The sequence below is a fragment of the Lynx rufus genome, unplaced genomic scaffold (assembly GCF_022079265.1).
Source record: "Lynx rufus isolate CCGP_SWC_20201006 ecotype Redwood Valley unplaced genomic scaffold, mLynRuf1.p SCAF_38, whole genome shotgun sequence".
Lineage (NCBI taxonomy): Eukaryota > Metazoa > Chordata > Mammalia > Carnivora > Felidae > Lynx > Lynx rufus.
In genome coordinates, this window is record NW_025814854.1 from 1607875 (window position 1) to 1635013 (window position 27139).

The following is a 27139-nucleotide window of genomic DNA, read 5'->3' on the forward strand; positions in this document are numbered from 1 at the left end:
ACCAGAGACTGTGCCATGACCCCTGCAAGGAGGAGCAAACAGATGAGACCGACAGCCGTACGATTCTTACGCAGTTCAGGGAATGCTTAGGAAATGTTTAAAGCATAGGGAATTAATTAAAATACATGGAGGAAAACCGTGGAGGTTTGGCTTAGAGCACATCATCCAAACTCTTAAGTAGGATATTCAGAGTTGCCTCTTTGGCTCAGGATTACTCTCTGAACTTAAAATGACCAAGTTTGCAACGGCTGATGGAATGTACTGCTTTCTTACAAATGGAAGACCTGAACACAACGGATTCAACCCTGCAGGTAGAAACCCAAGAAAGATGATGTGTCCACGAAGCACAGATTCAAACTAGCCCCTAGAATGAGCACATGGCAACTGCAGACTCCACTCACTACTGCTGAAGTGAACGAGTGCTGGGCTATTTAGAAGTCAGTCACAATTTCAGAAGCCATGCTCGAAGTGTCTGTTATTTAATATGAGCTGTGAAAACCTCCAGATCCAAGTGACTTAACCTCCAGATCCAAGTGACTTATCCAGCATCTGCCCCTAAGAATACAGCTCCACTTTCAAGAGCATCTGAAGGAGATGAAATCAAATTCTGTTCACCATGACAATATGCCAGTCCTACAATTCTAAGGATGAACATGTGAATAGGACCATCCAGAAATCTGTGACTTTGTGACCAGATTCGAGATAAAGATTTCAGCCCAAATGATTATGAAAGCATCTTTTACTCTAGTAGAATTAGCTAAAATTATAAAGGAGAGTCACAGGACCTTGACACCTGCTGTTTCCTTTGTCTACAACACTCTTATCCATATGTCCACATAGCTCTGCTCCCTCATTGCCTTTTTGTGTCTCTGCTCAGTAGGCCTTCCCGGATCCCCCCACTTAACCCTGGAAGCATCATGCCCACACACCTGCTTCATCGCTCACCATCCTACCACTTCATTAATTTACTGTCTCTTCCCATGAAAAGGGACAGGGAGATCTTTGTGAGCTCTGTTCACTGATGTGTCCTCAGTGCCAAGAACAACTCCTGACATAATAGATGCTCTAAATACATGATGAAGGAAGACACATCTCAGGTTTGCCTGGAGTCTTCCTCACAGCTCTCAAGAGCATTTCAAGATGTGGAGCACCTGGGTGGCTCAGGTCGTGACCTCTCGGCTCCTGAGTTCGAGCCCCGCGTGGGGCTCTGTGCTGACAGCTCGGAACCTGGAGCCTGCTTCGGATTCTGTGTCTCCCTCTCTCTGCCCCTCCCCCACTCATGCTCGCTCTCTCTCTCTCCCCCTCTCTCTCGCTCTCTCTCAAAAATAAATAAATATTTTTTTAAAAAGAGTATTTCAGGATATTAAACACCAGAACTCTTCACTATTAAAAGTGACAAACGGGGTGTCTGGGTGGCTCAGTCGGTTAAGCGTCCAACTTTGGCTAGGGTCATGATCTCACGGTTGGTGAATTCCAGCCCTGTGTCAGGCTCTGTACTGACAGCCTAGAGCCTGGAGCCTGTTTCGGATTCTGTGTCTCCCTCTCTCTCTTGCTCTCTCTCTCTCTGCTTCTCCCCTGCTCATGCTGTCTGTCTCTGTCTCTGTCTCTGTCTCTGTCTCTCTCTCTCTCTCTCAAAAATACAATAAACTTTAAAAAAAAGTTTTTTAAAAATAAAAAAACTGACAAATAGCACTAAGCTCATTAAACGGTTTAAATATGACTGAATAAACCCACTTTGAAACTGCTTTCATATTACTGCTAAATAAAATTCAGTTTTTAGAAAGTTACAGTCCACCACTGTTAGCAACAAAATTTCTATTACAATTTCTCAGCCCCACACGAGTTTCTTTCTGATCAGTTGGCTCTTTACAAGAGGCTGCATGAGTAAGCCCCCGAGTGTTTCAATAAGTAAATGGTCAATACTGAAACAAACTGTTCAAGCCCCAGAGTGATCTGAAGACTTAACCCTACCCAATCATGAGTTTCCACGCCACAAGAAAGGAAAGACAATGTTATCTTCCACACTCCAGAATCAATTAAAATCTGGAATCGACTTTGTACACAAGAAAACGTATCCAGCCAGTCACCTCCTAAGACTTAAGTCCCAATTCCCCAAATAATCATCCCTCCTTTTGCATAGTAATGCCCCTCTTATTTTTCCTTACACTGTGGTAACTATACCTGGTAAGAGCATTCACACCTTGCTGTGGGAAATATTGGCCTAGAATGTTTCACTAAGCCTTTTAATTTAGTATGTTTGAAAATCTGGACTAAGTTAGCTAGACTCTGTCTAAATTCACATGGTAGAAAATTTCTACATAACAAATGTTAGAGTGAAGTTTTTAAACAACTTAAAAAAAATTCTAATTCTACATCTCATTTGAGTCTTTCAACAAACACTTATTAGCTTTGAACAAGGTACTATGCTTTAAAATCTTTCTTCATTCAATAAACTTCTAATCTAGTAAAAGGCCATAAATGCATAGGTAAATACAAGTGTGTTCAGTGTCATTCAAGGTAATTGCTTTAGTCGGGAAAGAATCAGGGCAAGCTGAATGGAGAAGGCAGAAACAAGCCTGGAATAACAAAGAAGAGTCGGATTCTCAGGAGGCAGAACCAGAGGGAAGGAAAGGGGAGCAGGAAAAGAAAAAGGATGTGGGAGAAAAAGCCTTCCTGAAGAGCAGAGATAGGGAGCCCAGGTCCAGATGTAATGAATGAGAAAATACAAGGTAAAGGGAGAAAGGTGGAGGGGACCCAGCTGGAGAGAGGTCCTCCCTGCCCACCAGAAGGTGGACTCCTCCAGGACTCTCCGTTAGGCAGACCGGAGTGCACACAACCCCCACCCACAAAACAGACTGTACATCCAGGCATGGCTCAAGGACATGGCTTGGAGATCGTCCTGTATCTCTCACCAGTAACACAGAAGGCATTCAGATGCAGTTGATGAATATAACTGACATACGATAAAAAATACACAGAACGAAAAAACATACAATAAGATAAAAATGAAATCATTTTGGTCAGCTCAGGTTATGATCTCAGGGTTCACGAGTTTGAACCCTGCAACAGGCTTCCTGCTGTCAGCACAGAGCCCTCTTCATATCCACTGGTCCCCACCTCCTCAAAAATAAACATTTTTTTTTAAATGAAATCCTTGGGGGGGCGCCTGGGTGGCGCAGTCGGTTAAGCGTCCGACTTCAGCCAGGTCACGATCTCGCGGTCCGTGAGTTCGAGCCCCGCGTCAGGCTCTGGGCTGACGGCTCGGAGCCTGGAGCCTGTTTCCGATTCTGTGTCTCCCTCTCTCTCTGCCCCTCCGCCGTTCATGCTCTGTCTCTCTCTGTCCCAAAAATAAATAAACGTTGAAAAAAAAATTAAAAAAAAAAAAAATGAAATCCTTGGGGCGCCTGGGTGGCTCAGTCAGTTGAGCGTCCGACTTCAGCTCAGGTCACAATCTCGCGGTTCGTGAGTTCGAGCCCCACGTCGGGCTCTGGGCTGAAGGCTCGGAGCCTGGAGCCTGCTTCCGATTCTGTGTCTCCCTCTCTCTGTCCCTCCCCCATTCATGCTCTGTCTCTCTCTCTGTCTCAAAAAATAAATAAACGTTAAAAAAAAAATTTTTTTTTTAAATAAATAAAATAGGGGCGCCTGGGTGGCGCAGTCGGTTAAGCGTCCGACTTCAGCCAGGTCACGATCTCGCGGTCCGGGAGTTCGAGACCCGCGTCGGGCTCTGGGCTGATGGCTCAGAGCCTGGAGCCTGGAGCCTGTTTCCGATTCTGTGTCTCCCTCTCTCTCTGCCCCTCCCCCGTTCATGCTCTGTCTCTCTCTGTCCCAAAAATAAATAAACGTTGAAAAAAAAAATTAAATAAATAAATAAATAAATAAATAAAATAAAATGAAATCCTTTTTGCATACTTATTAACAAACCTGAAGAACTTTTTTATATCACAAAGAATCGTGAGAAGAAAATTTAAGGAAGCCAGTGTGACTGAATGTACTTTATTATTTTTCAAAATCTTGGTATAATATACTTTGTGTTAAAACCAGATCTTTGGAGCACTATAAATTCAATTATTTAGAAAGCTGGTTTTACCAGCAGTCTTTACTGAAAAAGGTCCTTCTCCCTTAAATACACACGGATCTAAATGGAAGAAATACTATATATCATTTGCACTTACTAAATCATGCTCATCAATTTTCATTCCCATCAATCAATTCACAAAGATTTCTGCTGAAATTCAGCTAGTCAAATTTTTTAAATGTTTGTTTATTTTTGAGAGAGTGAGCGCAGGCAGGGGAGGGGCAGAGAGAGAGGGGGACAGAGGATCCGAAGCGGGCTCCACGGGCTCTGCACTGACAACAGAGAACCTGATCTGGGGTTCAAACTCCCAAACCGCAAGATCATGACCTGAGCCAAAGTCAGACACTTAACTGACTTGAGTGAGCCACCCAGGCCCCCCTCAGCTAGTCAATGTTTATCTTCCTCACAGTTCTTTGTTTTTGCAGTAATCAGGAGGCATATCACGTTTTTGTGTTTTTAATAAGCTCAAAAATAAACTTTCCAAAAAGCTTCTATAGACAGCATAACAATTTCATCCCCAGTTTAAGTGTGCAGTAAGATGACTATTTATATTCTCAGCAACAAAACAAAACACAGTGGCGGCAACTCTAAACACCCATCTTCAAGATGCTCTCTACAGCAAGAGTTTCTTTCGAAAAGCAATTTTCCACTCATTGTTAAAATGTCACCTTTACCTTGAGGGGGCAGATTAACTGTTTATTTTCTCAAAAACACTGAATTTGTTAGGTAGCTTTCTACTGAAAGCCACTTATTATTACAGAAAAGATCAGCAAATTTACAGCACTTGTCTTTGTGTAAAAGAAAAACACTCAATTCGCCTTCAGAATAAGCAGTGCTCTTAATTTTGCCACAAGACAACCAGCAAAGCTCATACTTAGTCTCCATCTCATGACAAAACACTGTAAAGATTCACTCCTTTTGTAAAGGGCTCAGGCTGACCCCTTAGATGATTCTGGCTTCCATTTGTCGCTATAAGAACTTACTTATGCATCATGTGGTGAATAAAATTCACATGTGCTGTTCTTTCTGCCATCCTACCCTACCCAAAAATCTTTATTTTTTTTTTTAAATAAATACAGTGGCTGCTCCATCGCCGGTTATACCTTATTTTTCCACAAACCCCTGTTAACTAAAGAAATCATTTCGGGGTTCCCGGCTGGCTCAGTTGATGGAGCATACGACGCTTGATCTCAGGGTTGTGAGTTCAAGCCCGACATTGCATGTAGAGATTACTTAAACAAAACTTTTTAAAAAATCACTTCAGGATACGTATGCTCTAGGATACTCAGCGTCACACACACACCACAAAAGTCCTCAACCTGAATCTACAGAAAGCGTAACTTGAAACTGCAGCAGCATTCTCGCAGACTCGCGACACCGAGGCTTTTTAATCTCCAGGAAACAACTTTATTGCTGCCAGCACCACTCAGCTGGGTTCGTACCCAAAGAACTGACACCGAACGTCATGTGGCATAGTTTTAAAAAATATATTTTCTATTTCTTTGTCTCCCACATATGGTAACACACACATATACCTGCAGTCTGATTAAGGAGTCTCAGTTTACAAGGTCATGAGGGATGTTGTCTCGTAGGCACACAGCCAGATTACCTTGAAATTTTCTTTTTCTTTCTTTTCTTCCTTCCTTCCTTCCTTCCTTCCTTCCTTCCTTCCTTCCTTCCTTCCTTCCTTCCTTTCTTTCTTTTCTCTCTCCTTAGGGAGGGGACCCTATCACAAAACCTGTTTAGAAGCAGGTTTCAGCCCAAGTCTTGATCTCACAGTTTGTGAAATCGAACCCTTTGTTTGGGCTCCACACTGACAACACACAGCCTGCTTGGGATTCTCTCTCTCTCTCTGCCCCTCCCCTGTTTGCACACACTCTCTCTCTCTTAAAATAAACTTAAAAAAAAAAAAAAAAAGCATGTGTTTCCATCATCCCAGAGCAAACCCATTATGTGTTCATCATAATTTATTCTAACAATTTAATTTTTCAAACCTTCTGCAATACTTTCTATGAATACTCTGAAAGTATTTGCTGACAAAGTAATGTATTTATTTTGGTGCCATCTTGTTTCCTCTGTACTATTTCAGCCTTCTTGCCTCCCCACTCCCGGCTGCTGGAGAACAAACTTCCCCCAATGCTAGGTGGCTACTCCGGCTCTGAGTGCTAGGTGAGCACAGCACATGCCAAAGACTGGCCCGACCAACCCCACAGCTGAACGCTGTACTTTCTGTTCTGGAAGTCACTCTCGGGAGCCCAGCCCAGAGACCTGTTCCGCCTGTCGTTTCCGTAATGTTGTATCCTCCTAATTCTCCGTATTGCATGTCTGTCTGTGCAATTAGCCAGAGCCGCTGCTGCATCTGAACCTTTCAGAAATATAAACCCTCAGGAGCTCATCCTTAAGCTTAATGAAATTTTATAAAGTACCAGATCGAGTAATGCAGAACTTGAAACACTGCTACAAAATTTACAGCTGTTTCTCGCTTAGTTTGCAAACACTTTGCTGACTATAAAGGCTCGCTACTTTCCCTCCCTGACATTTCAAGGCAAGATAACCACTCTGCGTATGGCTCACCATTAATAACACTGCACGTAACTCCACACTTCAAATCACCTTTGAGAGTCGGTTCTCAGCTCTGCTTAGATCATTTTCCTGACTTCATTCCGTGGCTAACAGAGAGCCTATGCAGGAAGCAGAGGAGGTGCCATCAATTTCCTGATCGTTGCGTACGCTTTCATTAGTGGCACGGTCTTCAATCCAGGGTTTCTGTGAAGACTAGCTATTTTGTGGAGACCTCTTTAATTAAAATTAGACAGCAGAATTCACGAACATACTTAACGAGCACTCTCTAACTGCCACAGGCTTCACACTGTCAGGGAACAAACTTCCTCTCCTGCCGCGGGACACCTCAGCAACGATGCAAGACTCGTGCCTCAAATACAGGGCAAGTGAGGGCACCAATCTCAATTCACGTAACAAGTGTTTGTTAGGCATAATGTCTTACTGGGAAATGGAAGGACTACAGCATTCTTCCCGCAGCAGCAGGGAGCACCTGATCCACTCCTAGTGCGCCTCTCAAGCACCCCTCACTTAAGAGACCTCCGCAGTAGGTGATGGGTAATCTCTGAAAGTGTGTGACCAAAGGACTGACCATCAAAAAATAACAAAGTTGGAAAAGATCCTTAGGTTTACCTAGCATAGTCTTACCTGACAGATACAGAAACTGTGTCCAAAGCACAACCACATACATCTTTAGGCAAAAACTGATTGTGAAGTGTGAACTGATTGTGAAGCCAGGGTGCCTGGCTGGCTTACTCAATGGAGCATTTGACTCTTAAACTCGGGGTTGTGAGTTTGAGCCTCATGTTGGGCTCTGTGCTGACAGCTCAGAGCCTGGAGGCTGCTTCGGATTCTGTCTCCCTCTCTCTCTCTGCCCCTCTTCCACTCATGATATCTCTCCTCTCTCTCTCTCTCTCTCTCTCTCAAAAATAAACATTTAAAAAATACATACATACATACATAAAAAATAGAAAAAAATCTTTAAAAGAAACTTATTTTGATGGGGCACCTGTGTGGCTCAGTCAGTTGAGCATCCGACTTCAGCTCAGGTCATGATCTCTCAGTTCATGAGTTTGAGCCCCACATTGGGCTCACTTCTGTGAGCCTGTCAGCACAGAGTCTGCCTTGAATCCTCTGTCCCCCTCTCCCAGTCCCTCCCCCACTTGCACTCTCCCCAAAATAAATATATATTTAAAAATTAAATTAAAAAAAAATTTTTTAACGTTTATTTATTTTTGAGACAGAGGGAGACAGAGCATGAACGGGGGAGGGTCAGAGAGAGGGAGACACAGAATCTGAAACAGGCTCCAGGTTCGGAGCTGTCGGCACAGAGCCCGACGCGGGGCTCGAACTCACGGACCGCGAGATCATGACCTGAGCCGAAGTCGGACGCTCAACCGACTGAGCCACCCAGGCGCCCCTAAAAAATAAATTTTAAATTAATTAGAAAAAAAAAAGTATTGTGATAAATTATGTACTAAACAAACCTCACTACTCATTCTGTAATGTGAAGGGAAGAATTTAGTCTAAACATGGACAGGCTGGGAACTCGAGTTGGAAGAGGCGAGTCCGGTCTCAAAGTGGAGGGCCATAATCCACAGGAACCAGAGCAGTTGAGAAAAGTGTTTACTGGTGGTTTGAGCTTTGAAACTACAGACGATAGTTTAAGAGAACATTTTGAAAAATGGGGCACACTTACAGACTGTGTGGTGATGAGAGACCCCCAAACAAAACGTTCCAGGGGTTTGGTTTTGTGACCTACTCTTGTGTGGAGGAGGTGGATGCAGCAATGTGTGCTCGACCACACAAGGTTGATGGGCGTGTAGTGGAACCAAAGAGAGCTGTTTCTAGAGAGGATTCTGTAAAGCCTGGTGCCCATCTAACTGTGAAGAAAATTTTCGTTGGTGGCATTAAAGAAGATACAGAAGAATATAATTTGAGAGACTACTTTGAAAAGTATGGCAAGACTGAAACCATAGAAGTTATGGAGGACTGGCAGAGTGGAAAAAAGAGAGGATTTGCTCTTGTAACTTCTGATGATCATGATACAGTTGATAAAATTGTTGTTCACAAATACCACACTATTAATGGGCATAACTGTGAAGTGAAAAAGGCCCTTTCTAAACAAGAAATGCATGGGGCGCCTGGGTGGCGCAGTCGGTTAAGCGTCCGACTTCAGCCAGGTCACGATCTCGCGGTCCGGGAGTTCGAGCCCCGCGTCAGGCTCTGGGCTGATGGCTCGGAGCCTGGAGCCTGTTTCCGATTCTGTGTCTCCCTCTCTCTCTGCCCCTCCCCCGTTCATGCTCTGTCTCTCTCTGTCTTAAAAATAAATAAACGTTGGAAAAAAAAAATTTTAAACAAGAAATGCAGTCTGCTGGATCGCAAAGAGGTCGTGGAGGTGGATCTGGCAACTTTATGGGTCGTGGAGGAAACTTTGGTGGAAGAGGAGGCTACGGTGGTGGAGGTGGTGGCAGCAGAGGTAGCTGTGGAGGAGGTGATGGTGGATGTAATGGATCTGGAGGTGATGGTGGCAACCATGGTGGTGGGCCTGGTTCTGGAGGTAGAGGAGGCTGTGGTGGAGGTGGACCAGGATATGGAAACCAAGGAGGTGGGTATGGTGGCGGTGGTGGAGGATATGACGGTTACAATGAAGGAGGAAATTTTGGAGGTAACTATGGTGGTGGTGGGAACTATAATGATTTTGGAAATTATAGTGGACAACAGCAATCAAATTATGGACCCACGAAGGGGGGCAGTTTTGGTGGAAGAAGCTCGGGCAGTCCCTACGGTGGTGGTTATGGATCTGGTGGTGGAAGTGGTGGATATGGTAGCAGAAGGTTCTAAAAATTTTCAGAAGAAAAGGGCTACAGTTCTTAGCAGGAGCGAGAGCGAGGAGTTGTCAGGAAAGCTGCAGGTTACTTTAAGACAGTCGTCCCGGGGCGCCTGGGTGGCGCAGTCGGTTAAGCGTCCGACTTCAGCCAGGTCACGATCTCACGGTCCGTGGGTTCGTGCCCCGCATCAGGCTCTGGGCTGATGGCCCAGAGCCTGGAGCCTGTTTCCGATTCTGTGTCTCCCTCTCTCTCCGCCCCTCCCCCGTTCATGCTCTGTCTCGCTCTGTCCCAAAAATAAATAAAAAACGTTGAAAAAAAAATTAAAAAAAAAAAAAAAAAAAGACAGTCGTCCCAAATGCATTAGAGGAACTGTAAAAATCTGCCACAGAAGGAACGATGATCCATAGTCAGAAAAGTTACTGCAGCTTAAACAGGAAACCCTTCTTGTTCAGGACTGTCATAGCCACAGTTGGCAAAAAGTGCAGCTATTGATTAATGCAATGTAGCGTCAATTAGATGTACATTCCTGAGGTCTTTTATCTGTTGTAGCTTTGTCTTTTTCTTTCTCTTTTCATTACATCAGGTATATAGCCCTGTAAATTGTGGTAGTGGTACCAGGAATAAAAAATTAAGGAATTTTTAACTTTTCAAAAAAAATAAAAGAAAATAAACAAACATGGACAGGCTGAGTTCACTTGCCAGAGATGAGGGGAAAGGCCTCAACCATCACTCGGGAAGCAAGTACATACAGCCCCAGTGTTACAGACGGGCTGATCAACCAGTTGCTGTTATCAGAAATCTCTACCACACGTTAAAATCATCAAGTGTAAGAATGAACCTGAGAGGAAGAGTGGGACGTAGAATCACCTGCATCAAACTGAGTGTCTTAAGTGCAGGAACCGGTGAGCACAACCAAAGCCAAGAGTAAGGAGGAGAGCCAGGACAGTGCCATTTAAAGAAGGCAAAAGAGACTCCAGAAAGGTGTATAGCACGATCAAATGCAACAAGCTCAGAGGACATCAGGGTTGAACAACAGGATTTCGTGACAATATTATCACTTAATGACCTTTGGGAAGGCTGATTAAGGTGATAGGCGGATAAGGGAATAAAACAGGAACCGAGGATAAAGAAAGTAGAAGCAACCAATATTAACCAATATTATTAACCAGTATTTCAAGTTATTTGGTGGCAACAGGCAGAACAGGGTCAGACTGAAAGGTATCTTAAGTGGTTAAGCAAGGTCAAGAGAAGGACTAAGGGGGAAGGGAAGACGGGCAATTCAAAATCTAGGGGCGCCTGGGTGGCTCAGTTGGTTAAGCGTCAGACTTCAGCTCAGCTCATGATCTCACAGTCCGTGAGTTCGAGCCCCACGTCCAGCTCGGTGCTGACAGCTCAGAGCCTGGAGCCTGCTTCGGATTCTGTGTCTCCCTCTCTCTCTCTGCCCCTCTCCTGCTCACACTCTGTCTTTCTCTGTCTCTCAAAAATAAATAAATGTAAAAAAAAAATTTTTTTATAAATATTAAAAAAAAAAAATCTGAATGCTAAGGAAAATAACCCAATAAAGGATGAAAGACTGCAGACCCAGGAGAGAAAGAACAGAGAGGTTTTGAACAGACTTCAAGACAATGTACTCACATAAATTCTGCAGTGAGTTTCCATGGGTTAACCAGACTCACTAAAATCTATCAGGTAAGAACCCCTGGAATATAAGATTGACTTTGGAAAAAGAGTGCAACGCTTTCTTCCACATTAGACAAAGAATACAGCACATTTCAGAAAAAAAGGGAAAGAGGCAGGAACTGCAGGAGCTGACACCAACCAGACTGTCCGCAGAGCCACACTTTCTGGGCGTGCGCTATGGGCACAGAGCAGGGTTTGGAAGAAAACGTCCCAGAGAACTAGGGGTTCCAATCCAGTCTGCGTGTGGTGGCTGAGCTAAGGACGGACACCAAGGGAACCCAGAAGGGCGGCCACAGCCTGGCTGAGGATGAAGGGGGCACACTTCCCACAGGGACAGCCCATGACCTCTTAGAAAGAAACAGCAGTTAACTGGGCAAAGAAGGGAAAGAAACACTGCAGCACCAGCACCAACAAAGGCACACTGACGAGAAGGCCACAGCTACATCTTGCAAGCAGAACGGTGTGACGGCTACCGGGTCAGACACAGGCGGCGACAGCAGCAGGACAACAAAGTGGAAGGAAGCAGGAGCCAGGAGGAGAGCCTCTCCACTCGGCCAGGCAGTCGGTCAGGCAAGGCGTGGAAGAGCGAGTTCAGGTGTCATCCGAGGAGAGCGGGGACCCCCAAACGCTCAGACGAGAGGCAGGGTTACCTGGAGGGGGGAGGACGTAGTGCAGAGCACGCTCCCAGAGAAGAGCTTACAGAAAACGTATCGACAGAGATTAGAGCAAGGAAGGCAAGGATAACAGGTGGCTTTCTGCATCTCGGGTAGATCACTGGTAAGTGACCAGCGCCACCAGGAGTTGAAAGGTGCAAGAGGGGAAGCTGACTAGGACAATTAGAGGGATTTTCCCAACTCAACTCTTGGGGCCTCAGCTTCCTCAGCGAACAAATATAGGCTCAGCAAAAACATGTGCTGTGCTGTAGCCTGTCCAGTTCTACAGTCCTACGAGTCTACGGTCTGCCGAGCCCAGCATTCCAACCACGATACTGGTGTGGGCACCTACAAAATGTGCAAACATAAAAAAACCAGTCCAACTCGCAGTTTGTGGAGAGGCATTGAACTGTAATGACTGCTTGACAGACCTGACTTTCCTAATAACCTTTTTTATTTTATTTTTTTTTTTTTAAATTTTTTTTTTTCAACGTTTATTTATTTTTGGGACAGAGAGAGACAGAGCATGAACAGGGGAGGGGCAGAGAGAGAGGGAGACACAGAATCGGAAACAGACTCCAGGCTCCGAGCCATCAGCCCAGAGCCTGACGCGGGGCTCGAACTCACGGACCGCGAGATCGTGACCTGGCTGAAGTCGGACGCTTAACCGACTGCGCCACCCAGGCGCCCCCCTAATAACCTTTTTTAAACTGAAATATAACTGACCTATTATTCTTTTAAAAGAAGGGAGAATGTTGACAGTAGCTGCAATTTAAGCCAGTTAATAAGGGATGCTGTTTTTTATTCTTCTAAAAACAGAAAGCAACAGCAATATTATAAGCACGTTCAAGTATTCATTTATGGGATTTCTTTATCCAAAGAAACCAAACAGCTTTGGCAAGGGGCTGGCGACTCTCTTCTCTAAGCTGTACTGACCATCAACCAGGGATGCACCTTCAGGGGCAAGTCCTCACCTTCCTTCACTGGCCTCTAAACAAGGGACTAACCTCTCAACAAGAACTTGGGGGGAATGTTTACATTGCTGGGCTACTTTCAACAGTGGAGTAATTACCAAGCATTAACAGAAGAATGAAGAGAATTAGAAAAAAAAGAATTAGATTGCAGCAAACTACTTAACAATTTCACTGAATTTTGGCATTAATATAAAATTACTATCATACTTTAAACATAAATATTATTCAGCTTTTTGTAGGCCTTCCTTCAGAAAAATAAAAATTAACCTTCCCATCCCATAGATGAGGCAGCTAAAAATAATCAAAATTAAAATTCTGGGCTACTAAATGCAAGATGATGTCCTAAACTGGGTCCTGGAATAGAAACAGAGTATATGTGGAAAAACTGGTGAAATGAAAATAAAGTCTGTGGTCAATAATATCGTACCAATTTTATAGGGCGCCTGGGTGGCTCAGTCGATTGAGCATCCGACTTCGGCCCCGGTCATGATTTCACAGCTCATGAGTTCAAGGCTCACGTCGGGCTCTGTGCTGACAGCTCAGAGCCTGGAGCCTGCTTCAGATTTTGTCTCCATCTCTCTGCCCTTGCCCTGCTCGCATACTGTCTCTGTCTCTCTCTTTCAAATGTAAATAAATGTTAAAATTTTTTTTAAAACGGGGCACCTGGGTGGCTCAGTCGGTTAAGTGTCCGACTTCGGCTCAGGTCATGATCTCCCAGTTTGTGAGTTCAAGCCCCGCACAGAGATCTGTGCTGACAGCTCCAAGCCTGGACCCTGCTTCAGATTCTGTGTCTCCCTCTCTCTCTCTGCCCCTCTCCTACTCATTTCTGTCTCTCAAAAATAAATAAATAAATAAATAAATAAATAAATAAATAAATAAATAACCAACCAACCAACCAATTTCTTGGTTTTGACAAATATACCAAGGTTACATAAGATGTCAACATTAGAAAAAATTGAAGGGAATATGGGAACTCTCTATACTAACTTGGCAACTTTTCTGTAAGTCTAAAATTATTCTAAAATAAAATTTTTTAAAAATGGGTTTTGTTTATGTTTATTTATTTATTTTGAGAGAGAGCGTGTGTGTGCATGCACACACGAGCAGTGGCAGGGCAGAGAGAAAGAGAGAGAATGTGAAGCAGACTCTGCCTTGTCAGCACAGAGCCCAATTCGGGGCTCAATCTCATGAACCATGAGGGCCACCCAGGTGCCCCTAAAATAAAAAGGTCATTAAAAACATCCTGGGCCAAAAGAAGTTAAATTCCCCAACTTCTCATTCAGTTTCAAGATGTAACTTATACTGTACTCAAAATATTTAAGAGAAAAATGTCAGGGTGCCTGGCTGGCTTAACTGGTAGAGCACATGACTCTTGATCTTGGGGTTATAAGTTCAAGCCCCACATTGGCTGCAGAGATTATTTAAAACTCTTAAAAAGGAAAAATCAATTTCCACAGGAAATGGGATAAGCCAATGCCATATATATTATTGGAATTACTCTAAGACAGTTTGCAAACTAAAGTTGATTTCTACGGTAAAAAAAATAAATAAATACTTTGTAGGTCCATGAGATACAAATTATTTGATCCCAACTCGTATTGATCAAAGTCCCTCTAAAGACAGCTTGTGTCTCCATACCAGTGTGTTCCAGCCAATGAGTTCAGAAAGCCTATAGGGTCAACAAGAGTCCAATAAAGGAGACCTGGGTGGCTCAGTCGGTTAAGCATCTCACTTTGGCTCAGGTTGGGGCGCCTGGGTGGCTCGGTCAGTTGAGCATCTGACTTTGGCTCAGGTCATGATCTCACAGTTTGTGGGTTCGAGTCCTACATCAGGCTCTGTGCTGACAGCTTGCTCAGAGCCTGCAGCCTGCTTCAGATTCTGTGTCTCCTTCTCTCTCTCTCTGCCCCTCCCTGCTCATGCTCTCTCTCTCAAAAATAAATAAATTTTTGTAAAAAATTTAACTTCGGCTCAGGTCATAATCTCACAGCTCATGAGTTCGAGCTCCACGTCGGGCTCTGTGCTGACAGTTTGGAGCCTGGAGCCCACTTTGGATTCTGTGTCTCCCTCGTTCTCTGTTCCTCCTCCATTCGCTCTCTCTCTCTCTCTCAAAAATAAATAAAGATTAAAAAAAAAAAAGAGTCCAATAAAGAAAGCTATACAATGACAGAAGCAACCTATACTAGCACCAAACAGATATTCAACTAGCAATGAGGCCCAGCAATTAGGCTCAGGAACAAAGGCCTCAGGTTAATAAGAGTTAATAAGTATATTTCACATACATATTATAAAGTAAAAATATACATAATGAATGGAAATTAATCAAGTAACTGTCTATGAAGAAACACACTTCAAACATAATTATAGGGGAGGTTGAAAGTAAAGAAATAGAAAAATATACCATGCAAATATCAATGAAAAGAAAGCTAGAGTGGCTATGTTAGCATCAAACAAAAAATGAGCAAGAATATAAAAGAATTCAAAAAATCATCACCACCTGGATCTAAATAACATTCAGAGAACACTCCACTCAATAATAGCAGAATATATGTTTTATACCCATAAGTAGTATTCACCAAGACAGACCATACAACCTTAAAATTTCTTAGGAATTAAAATCATACAGGGGTGCCTGGGTGGCTCAGTCGGTTGAGTGTCCAACTTCGGCTCAGGTTGTGATCTCACAGGTCATGGGTTCGAGACCCATGGCTACAGAGCCTCTCTCTCTCCCTCTCTCTGCCCCTTCCCCACGTGTGGTCACGCTGTCTCTGTCTCAAAAGGAATAAACTTGGGGCGCCTGGGTGGCTCAGTCGGTTAAGCGTCCGACTTCAGCTCAGGTCACGATCTCACGGTCTGTGAGTTCGAGCCCCGCGTCGGGCTCTGAGCTGATGGCTCAGAGCCTGGGGCCTGCTTCCGATTCTGTGTCTCCCTCTCTCTGTGCCCCTCCCCCGTTCATGCTCTCTCTCTATCTCAAAAATAAATAAACGTTAAAAAAAAAAAAAGGAATAAACTTAAAAAAAAAAAATTACAATCATACAAAGCATGTTTTCTGACCATACTAGAATGAGACTAGAACTCAGTAACAGAACGGTAACAGGAAATTAAACATACTTCTAAATAACCTGTGAGTCGAGAAGGTTACAGCAAAAGCATGGCTTACAGGGAAATTTACAGCACTAAATACATACATTAGAGAAAAGAAGAATGGCCTCAAATCAATAATCTAAGCTTGTAGCTTAAGGAATTAGAAAAAGTAAAATCGAAGTAAGCCCAAAAGCAGAGTAATAAAGCAGTCAAAAAAATTCAAAATCACCAACAGAAAAACAGGGGGGAAAAATCAAAAGAGCTGGTTCTTCAAAAAGATGAAAAACTTGAAGAATAATCTCTAGCAAGACTGGCAGAAAAAAAAGGAAGGATACTCAATATCAAGAATGAAAAAGGGAGCATCACTGCAGACCCTCACAGACATATTAAAAGGACAATAAAGGAACGCTACAAGAGCACCCGACTGTCAGTCGGTGCAGCGTGCAACTGTTGATCTTGGGATCATGAGCTCAACTCCACACTGGTGTAGAGATCACTTAAAAACTAAAATCAAGGAGAGTAGAGATCACTTAAAAACTAAAATCAAGCAGAGTAGAGATCACTTAAAAACTAAAATCAAGGAGCGCCTGGATGGCTCAGTTAAGTGTCCAACTCTTGATTTCAGCTCTCTACTCTCTTCTGCTCCTCCCCACATCCATGCATGCAGCACAAGCTGTCTCTCAAGATAAATAAACTTAAATAAAACCTTAAAAAACAAAAATAAAGGAATACTACTAACAACTCTACACACATAAATTCAACAACTTAGATGAAATGAGCCCTTTCTTTGAAAAGCACACACTACAATAGAGAGAAAAGAACAAGTCCTAAGTTATTTCATCAGGTCAACATTATACTAACACCAAAACCAGGCAAGAACAATACATAAGAAAACTATTGACATAGATTTCGTAACAACAAATGCAATAACACTCAACAAAATATTAAACTGAATCCCACAACCAAAAAAGAGTAATTTACCACGACCAAGAAGGGTTTATTCCAGGAATGCAAAGCTGAGTCCATATTTAAAAGTCAATAATGTCAAAAAAAATAAAAGTCAATAATGTGATCTACCACATTAGCAGTCTAAAGAAGAGAAGTACATGATCATATCAATTTGATTCAAAAAAGCATTTGGCAAAATTCAACATCTATTAATAAAACTCCTCAACCTAATAATGGGCATCTACAAAAATCTACAGCAGACATCATATTTTATGGTGAAATACTGAATGCTTTCACCCTAAAATCAGGAACAAGGAAATTGTACTAAAAGTCCTAGCCAGTGCAATGAAGAACGAAAAAGAAAGAAAAGGCATACATAACAGAAAACAAAGGAAAAAAAACACTACTCAGACACGATGACTTTCTACACAGAAAATACTAGTGAATCCACCAAAAACTCCCAGAATATGATTTTAGCAAGATCAAAGGATAGAAGATAAACACACAAAATTTAATTACATTTCTATATACTAGCAATGAATAAATGAAACTGAAGGTTTTTTTTAAAAACACCATTTACAGAGGTTGAAAAAAATTAAATATTTATGTATAAATCTAGGAAAACATGTACAGAATCCATCTGCTGAAAACTACAAAACACCAATGAAAGAAACCAAACATGAATTATAGGTCAATTATATCTCCATTAAAAAAAAAAAAGGAAATAAAAAATGACCAAATAGAGATGCATACTATGTTCATGGATTGGAAAACAACATAGTAAATGTGTCAATTTTCCACCAAATTGATCTATAGATTTAAGACTATTCTATTCAAATCCCAGAAGAATTGGGGCGCCTGGGTGGCGCAGTCGGTTAAGCGTCTGACATCAGCCAGGTCACGATCTCGCGGTCCGTGAGTTCGAGCCCCGCGTCAGGCTCTGGGCTGATGGCTCGGAGCCTGGAGCCTGTTTCTGATTCTGTGTCTCCCTCTCTCTCTGCCCCTCCCCCATTCATGCTCTGTCTCTCTCTGTCCCAAAAATAAATTAAAAACGTTGAAAAAAAATTAAAAAAAAATCCCAGAAGAATTATTTGTAAAGATAGGCAAGCTTATTCTAAAATATATGGAAAAGCAAAACAACTAAATAGCCAAAATATTTTTTTCTTTAAAGTTGGAGAAATCAGGGGCGGCTGGGTGGCTCAGGTCATGATCTCCCAGTTTGTGAGTTTGAGGCCCGCACCGGGCTCAGTGCTGACAGCTCAGAGCCTGGAGCCTGCTTCTGATTCTGTGTCTCCCTCTCTCTCTGCCCCTCCCCAGCTTATGCTCTGTCTCTCTCTGTCTCAGAAATAAACATTAAAAGATTTTTTTTTTAAGCTGGAGAAATCACCTTGCTCAATTTTAAGACCTGCAATAATTAAGACATGGTATAGGCAATGAAACAGACCCACAAATCAATGGAACAGAACGGAGAGTACAGAAATAACCCACACTCAAATAAGGTCAACTGATTTCTCACAAAGGTGAAAAGCCAATTCAGTGGAGAAAGGATATCCTTTCAACAAATGGGTTTGGAACAACCGGATATCCATATGAAAAAAAATATGAATATATATAGATAGATATGAATAGTTCATATGTACATATAGATATATATAGATATAGATATATATAAACTAACTCAAAATGAATCACAGATCTAAATGTAAAACTATGAAACTTCTAGGAGAAAGCATAGGGAAAAAAAAATCTTTATAACCTGAAGTTTTGTAAAACAAAGAGTTTACAGATATGACAGCAAAAAGTAGTATTCATAAAAGAAAAATCTGGTAAGCTGAACTTCATCAAAATTAAATTTTTTTCTTTGCAAAGAAAGAAAAAAAAGCTATAGACTGTAAGAAAATGTCTGCAAATTGCATATTCAACAAGACTCCTATCCAGAATTATAAACAACTCTCAAAACTCAAAAGCAAGAAAATAAACAACCCAATTAAAAATAGTCAAAGTCTTGAATAAACACTTCACCCAACAGGATACAAGAATGGCAAACAAATACATGAAAAGTGTTCAATATCAGTAGTCATTAGGGAAATGCAAACTGAAACCACACCATACCACACCTATTAAAATGGTTAAGATAAAAACTACGGACAAGTAGTGCTAGCAAGGATGCAGAGTCACTGGAACTCTCAACATTGCTGGTGAAAAGTCAAAAAGGTATGGCCACTCTGAAAACTAGTCTGGCAGTTTCTTATAATGCTACCACATGACCCAGCTCCCACTTCTTAGTATCTACCATAGAAAAATGAAAATTTAATTCCACACAAAAACCTGTACACAAATGTTTTTATAGAAGCTATATTCATTTTCACCAAAACCTGGGAAGAACCTCGATGTCCACCATCAGGAAAATGAATAAACTGTGGTATATCCATACAATGGAATACTACTCAGCAGTAAAAAGGAACAATCTATTATTGGTATATGCAATGGGATGAATCTCAAAGTGATTATGCTGAGTGAAATAAACTAGCCTCAAAAAGTTACATGCTATATGATTCCATTTATATGACTCCTCCAACAGATAAAATCATAGTAACAAAGTACTAGCTGCCAAGAGTTTAGGGGGTGGAAGAGAGTATGATCTCACAGGGATTGCACAAGGGAGCTTTTGTGGGCAAAGAAAGTGTTCTGTATCCTAACAGTGGTAGTGGTTATACTAATCTATATAGATGTGTCTATATAATCCAAAATCCTATACATTTTAAAATATCAATTTTACTACATGTTAGTTTTTCAATTAGCATACAATAAAACCACTTAGAAAAACTGCCTGGTAATATCTACTAAAGTCAAACCACACATAAACTTAGCAACTCCACTCCGATATATATGGACATATATTCGACTGAAATGAGTACTCATGTCCACCAAAAGACGTGTACAGGAATGTGCTTATCAGCTATAAAACAAAATAACTTTGGGATGCCTGGCTGGGTCAGTTGGTAAAGCCCACGACTCTTAATCTCAGGGTCGTTAGTTCAAACCCCGCGTTATGTATGGAGCCTACTTAAAAAAAAAAAAAAAGTAAATAAAATAAAATAACCTGAATGTCCATCAATATCAGAATGGATAATCTGTGGTATAGTTACACAATGGAAAAAGATGTATGCCATGAAAAAGAATGATGATGGGGCACCTGGGTGGCTCAACTGATTAAGGATCCAACTCTTGATTTAGGCTCAGGTCATGATCTCACAGTCTTTGAGTTCAAGCCCCACATTAGGGCTCTGAGCTGACAGTGCAGAGCCTGCTTGGGATTCTGCCCCTCTCTCTCTCTCTCTCTCTCTCTCTCTCTCTCTCTCTCTCTCTCGCTGTCTCTCTTTCTGCACCACCCCCTCCTTGTGCTCTCCCTCTACCAAAATAAATAAACATTTAAAAATATATTTAAGGGGTGCCTGGGTGGCTCAGTCGGTTAAGCGGCCGACTTCGGCTCAGGTCATGATCTCGCAGTCTGTGAGTTCGAGCTCCGCGTCGGGCTCTGTGCTGACAGCTCAGAGCCTGGAGCCTGTTTCGGATTCTGTGTCTCCCTCTCTCTGACCCTCCCCTGTTCATGCTCTGTCTCTCACTGTCTCAAAAATAAATAAAATGTTAAAAAAAAATTTTTAATTAAAAAAAAGTAAAAAAAAATAAAAATATACTTAAAAAAATAAAAAAAATGATTGAGTTGCTATGTCAACAACACAAGTGCACCTCAACGTTGAGCCAAAGAGCACTGGCAGAGCACTTTCACAAGAAATTCAAATACAGCCCAAATGCAGAACAGTGGTGGGATGACTGCAAAGGGGAACAAGGAAGCATTTTAGGGTACAGGGAATATTCTATATCTATATTCTATATCTTGGTATACTGGTTACATGGGTGTGCACATGCATAAGATACTCAATCACACAGGTGCTCCTTGCAGCTGCACCAAATTGTTAATCTTAGTTAAAGCACATAAGGTTCTAGATCTTTATTTGACATACTCCCTCAGGTCACTAAGGCAAATGTGAACTAGGGAGAAAGTTATGACTGAACTTCATTTCATCACGGCACCAATGCCTGCAACACACCCCAATGTGCCTCGAGATTCATAATCATACCATCTAACTATGTATGAATGTGCTGTAGGATGGCCTTTAAACATTATTAATAGTATCTCCTTCTTGCCACTTTTCCTTGCTGAAAAGGATTTATGTTATTACAAATGCTCCCTATACTACAACAGGTTTCTCTGACTTTAAAACTTCATTCATTCATTCATTCATTCATTCATTCAAACAGAGAGAGGGAGAGAAAGAGAGAACATGAGAGGAGCAAAGAGAGAGGGAGAGAGAGAATCCCAAGCAGGCTCCACACTCAGAGCAGAGTCCTATGCGGGGCTTAATCCCAGAGCTGTGAGATCACGAGCTGAGCCGAAATCAAGAGTAGAACGCTTAACCGACTGAGCCACCCAGGTGCCCCCTGACTTTAAAACTTTAATATCGCAGTTTGGAAGTGTACTTTGATCCCTACTGCCAAATGGCTTCCTTTTACAAATCTCTAACAGCATGACAAAAACAGCTCTAAATTCCCTTTTGAGTCCTCCATGAGTGAAAACTATGTGTAAGTTGATATTCCAACAGCCAGTGACTGGGTCAATTTCCATAATAGAGGAATTCTGGTTTTTGCAAATAACATGGGCGTGGCTGAATTTTGCACACCCATTCAGAAAACACAACTGTGATTGTGTAAATATTTTTATTTTGTATAGAATACCTAAATGTTTAATTGTCAAAAGGTGAAAAAGCCAAGATCAGTTTTATTCGAAAAAGAAAAAATGCTGGTAATATCAGGTTGTAAAGTACTATTCATCTTTTTGCTCCGTAAGTAATACTCACTGTAGAAAAGTCTTAAAGTTTGAGGAATGTGCAAAAAGGAAAAAAGAAAGCCATCAGAATTTCCACCCCAAATTTTTTTTTTCAAGTAGGCTACATGTGGAACCCAAAACGGGGCTAGAACTCACAAAACGTGAGCTCAAGACCTGAGCTGAGTTCAAGAGTCAGAAGCTTAACCAACTGAGCCACCCAGGCGCCCCAACCACAAAATATTTTGACGCATATCGTATCAGACTCTCCTATGCAAATATATACACACAGATATTTTACAAATATGGGTTCATGCTACAAATGTTTTCTATTGTGGGGAGCCTGGCTGGCTCAGTTGGTAGAGCATGAGACTCTTGATGGCGGGGTTTTGAGTTCAAGCCCCACACTGTGTGTAGAGATTACTTAAAAATGGAATCTCTGGCGCACCTGGGTGGCTCAAGTCATGATCTCGCAGTTCATTAGTTGGAGCCCAGCATCGGGCTGCTGTCAGCATAGAGCCCACTTTGGATCTTCTGCCCTCTTCTCTCTGCCCCTGCCCCACTTGAGCTCTCTCTCTCTCAAAAATAAACAAACATTCAAGAAAAATAGAATCTTTAAAAATTATTGATGAGGGGCACCTGGGAGGCTCAGTCGGTTAAGCCTCTGACTTCAGCTCAGGTCATGATCAATATCACGGTCTGTGAGTTTGAGCCCCTTGTTGGGCTCTGTGCTGACAGCTCAGAGCCTGGAGCCTGCTTCGGATTCTGTCTCTCTCTCTCTCCCTCTCTCTCTCTCTGCCCCTCCCCTGCTCACGCGCTCTCTCTCGCTCTCTCTCTCTCTCTCCCTCTCTCTCAAAAATAAATAAATATGTTTTTAAATTGTTAATGAGCTACAAACGTTTTCTGTTTTATAAGCTTCCTTATTCACTCAATACACCATGAACATTATGAAAATTATATTTTAAAATAGAAATGCCAAACAATAAGATATATTCATGATACCCTTCACCACCAACTTTTCATTTCAGGGCCAACCCTTTATTGTCGCATCAGAGCAGACCACCAAATGAGGCTATCAGAACGGGGCTTATCCAAGACCCAGCCATGCCCACTGTTCTTGACCGCATACTGTGTTCCCATTCGACAAGCGGAAAAAGCTTGATCGATAGCATCCTGTGGCAAAGTCCTTAATAAAGTCCAGCCCAGCCTCCTGGAAAATAATGACTGTGTACATACGTAACAGTGCGTGCCACCAGGCACTGTTTATTTATTTAATTCGTACAATAACCCTAGAAGCTAGGTGCCAGATCACTTAGAACACTGAAGCAGCCTGAGGTTTGACAGCTTGCTTGAGGGCACAGAGCCTATCAAGTTTGTATACTCAAGTTTTGCAGCCAAAGACTCTATAAGCTACACTGTATCTTCCTACTTACCCCTCAGCCCTTACTTCTGTGTAGAAGCCACCCACATGCACAAAGGCCCTCTGTGCCTGAGCAGCTACCCTGATGAAGGTGGTCCTCGGCTAACACTCAGTGCTGTGCCCAGAACACAGGACGCCTCCTGGGAATCCAGACCGTCCTTCCACTCTTACTCCTCTCTCAGATACCTTCTGCCCTGGTGACCCTACATAGAATGGAAAGGATGCAACCCCGGAATCAATCAGAAGCTTCTTCTGGAAATGCAAGGCCAGTACCCACTCTCTGTTGTTTGTTGACAAACACTTCTTTGAATGCCTCTTCTGCACCAGACAAGGTTCCCCCAAAGAGTTCACCATCTATGGGGAAACAATCCAGAGGCTTCAGAATTACAGTAAAAATTTTTGTGATCAGTTATCAAGAACACTTTCAGCTTTGCCACCATAGGTATCTTTCATGCACTGTTATCAAAAATACTTGTGAAGAGGGGCGCCTGGGTGGCGCAGTCGGTTAAGCGTCCGACTTCAGCCAGGTCACGATCTCGCGGTCCGTGAGTTCGAGCCCCGCGTCAGGCTCTGGGCTGATGGCTCAGAGCCTGGAGCCTGTTTCCGATTCTGTGTCTCCCTCTCTCTCTGACCCTCCCCAATTCATGCTCTGTCTCTCTCTGTCCCAAAAATAAAAACGTTGGAAAAAAAAAAAAATTAAAAAAAAAAAAATACTTGTGAAGAAATTTTAAAACTTAAGATACTTTATTTAATAACATTGTCAAGTTAGCTAACATATAGTGTATACAGTGTAGTCTTGGCTTTGGGAGTAGAGTCCCATGATTCATGGCTTACATACAACACCCAGTGCTCGTACCAACAAGTGCCCTCCTCAGTGCCCATCTCCCATTTTCCCCTCTCCCCCACCTTCCCCATCCACCCTCAGTGCCCATCACCCATCTTCCCTTCCTGCCCCCCCCATCCATCCTCAGTTTGTTCTCTGTATTTAAGAGTCTCTTATGTTTGCCTCCCTCTCTGTTTGTAACTTATTTTTCCTTCCGTTTCCCTATGGTCTCATGCTAAGTTTCTCAAATTCCACAGATGAGTGAAAAAACTTAAGATACAACTTTACAGAGAATGTTTCTCAGAGCGCAAGTCACAAATCAATAGAACACAGTATAGTAATTCTGTGTACTACAACCGTTTTATTAATGAAACGGAATGAAATAGAAAAGACAAAAAAAAATCAGAATATCATTTTGTAGGGGCGTCTGGGTGGCTCAGTCGGTTGAGCACCTGACCTGGCTCAGGTCACGATCTCACGGTCTGTGAATTCGAGCCCCACATCAGGCTCTGTGCTGACAGCTCAGAGCCTGGAGCCTGGTTCGGATTCTGTGTCTCCCTCTGTCTCTGCCCCTCCCCTGCTCATGCTCATGCTCTGTCTCTGTCTCTCTCTCTCTCTCTCAAAAATAAAAACATTAAATATATATATACACACCACTTTGTAAAACTTCTGTTGTGTAAGAGGAAGCAGGCACTACAGGTCTTAATATATCTTATTTCTCACAGGGGATCGTGGTCAAAAACCTTGACTCGTAAGTTTAACAGTAAGGCAGTCTTGTCAAAAATCATACTAGATAGATGGTTATATATGAGTTTGAGTAATGTGATTGGAATAATAAACTAAAAGAAGACTGTTTTAGCTAAATATTGCAAAATAAATGGGATTTATTAAAACCTGAAACAATAGTATCAGCAACTTGTTTTTACTGAATGGGCAGAAGTGGTCTATTTTACACCAAGCTGTAGCAAATATCATCAACATTTCTGTAAAGGATTTGCATAGGCAGACGGCCTACTCTTACCTCCCCAGCAGCAGCAAACACTAACCTTAATTTACAGCTCAAAGATCCAAGTGCCCAAACTTCATCCTTGACCCCAACAACTACACCTGTGTTGCTCTCCAGGGTATTCGAAAAGGGTAACCTCTGTAGAATGAAGTCCAGGCCTATGACCCAGGATCCCAAACGAACGTGACAACATCATCTCAAGAAAGCTCCAACAACTGCACTTTTTACACTACAGAGAACACTGAAAATACTTTAAACTGAAACGAAAGCACACATGCGTTACTGTAAGTTCACTTAATAGCAAAAGCATCAGAAAGCCACACCACATGCAATCATTTATCTGCTCTCACTACAGACCATTGCTACACAATATTTAGCTTGCATAAAACAGTTCGCCTCATAATTTCGCACACAAATACTCCTGATGAGGCTTTTTTTTTTTTAATTGCAAATGTCTTTAAAAGAACTGAATGTAACAGTTCTAAAAACGCGACTTTCGCAAAGTCCATTATCTCTCAGTAGCCAAGTGAACGACTGGAAATGACCGTGTCAGGTGCACACCCTCCTACTGCCATCGTGTCTTCTGAAGTGTTGTGACCGATGTCCAAGGAACAAAGGTGCAGCAATCCACAACGGGTAGATGCACTGTGTGCTTGCTGCTTTCATCAACACAGGAGAAAAAAATCATTTTTCAAATGCCTTAAGTTCAGACACTACTAAATATACGTCTGAGTAACCAGACCACCAATTACCCCTAAAACTTTTTTTTAAAAAGCTGGAAACGGAGAGCCAGGGCTCCGGAAGACTGTCAGGTGGGTGGCTCTCAAAGGACCGTATCGGAGCCGAAAAAGAAAACTTCGAGGCGGGCACTACTCAGGCATCACTCGCAAGGGATGGAGAAGGCAGCCGCCGAGAAGCCACATCGGAAGGCACTCTCAACTACGAAGGGAAGCCCCGCTTGTCACCTGACTCCTAATTCTCCTGGAATCGCACACCAGCAATCTCAAGGACGAGCTCCGCGCGGCGCGAGATGGCACCACCCCCGGGCCCGTGACAGCGGCGCGCAGGTGGGCAGAGGCACAGGCAGCGCCGCGCGCCGCACCCAGGAGATGCCGGCACCTGGCGCGGGCAGCCCGCGGGAAGGCTGTCACCGCGCTAGCCGCCGGCGGCCCCGGCCCCGGCAGCCCGCCCGTTAGCCCGCGCGCGGAGTCCGGCCCCCGGCGGGAGGGCCGCCCGCGTCCGCCCGCCCACCCCGCCCCCGCCCCGCCGCCGCTTACCTCGAAGTAGCCTCCGGGGGCGGCGCCGCCCGCGCCCGCGCCCGCGCCGAGGGGCCCGTTGGCCGCCGCCGCGCCGCCCGGGGCCGCCAGGCCCGCGGCCTGGGAGCCGCGCAGCGCCGCCGCCGGGCCGGCCTTGCCGCCGCCCGCACCGCCGTTGCCCCCGCCCGAGCCGCCGCCGCCGCCGCCCCGCTTGTTCTTCCGGCGCTTGGCCCCGCGCTTGGCGTCGGCCGGGCTCATGGCGGGCGGGCGGGCGGGGAGAGGGCGCGGAGCGGGCGCGGGGCCGCGGGCGGCGGCGGCGGAGGGCGGGGAAGGCGGGGAGGCTGAGGCGGCGGCGGGGCGCTCCGGCCGGCCGAGGGCGGGGGGGGGCGCTACGCGGGGTCGCCTCCGGGCGGGGAGGGCCGGGCGGGCGGGAGCTGCGGGGAGGCCGCTGGGCGGGAGGAACAGCGAGTCCACCGGGCCCGGCGCCGCCGCTGACCAGAGTTAGAGTCCAATATGGCGGACACAAGGGGAAAGGGATCCCAGTTTACGTCGGGGGAGGGGGAAGGAGCGGCGGGGAGGGGGAGGGGTGTGGGCGCCCTCCCCCCCCCCACGCCTTACTCCGCCCTCCCGAGCGCCGCTCCCCCTCTGCCTCGCCCGCCCCCTCCCGCCGTTAACGAGCGCCGGCGCGCAGGGCACGCCGGGAGTGGGAGTTCGCGCGCCCGCGTCGCCGCCGGGGACACACGGTGGGATGACCACGGTTCCCGTCAAGCCTCGCGCGGCCGAGCGCCCGGACGCCGAGCGGGGCTGAGCCGGGGGTTGGGGGGAGTCGCCTGCGCCGGTGACGTCACCGTCGCTGTGCGCACAGCCCAGTCACGCCCGCGGCGCGTGGCCTTCTGGGAGTTGTAGTCGGACGGAAGGGCCGTGCCGGCGCGAGGCACCGTCGCCCGC

General features: G+C 44.1%; 2 protein-coding genes across 3 annotated transcripts in view; one reads left to right on the forward strand and one right to left on the reverse strand.

The window, feature by feature from the left end:
* FAM193A (family with sequence similarity 193 member A) overlaps positions 1-26229 on the reverse strand; it is a 163921-nt gene extending 137692 nt beyond the window's left edge. For both annotated transcript variants that reach the window (XM_047094167.1, XM_047094164.1), the window contains exon 1: positions 26213-26229. The gene's annotated coding sequence lies outside the window, so the exon portion shown is untranslated. The remainder of the gene's footprint in view (positions 1-26212) is intronic.
* On the forward strand, positions 8167-9513 carry LOC124522613 (heterogeneous nuclear ribonucleoprotein A3-like). The gene is given in 3 exon segments (XM_047094155.1): positions 8167-8374; positions 8377-8765; positions 8999-9513. Coding segments are annotated over 3 exon segments (1077 nt in total). The 3' UTR covers positions 9479-9513.
* Positions 26230-27139: the final 910 nt, after the last annotated feature.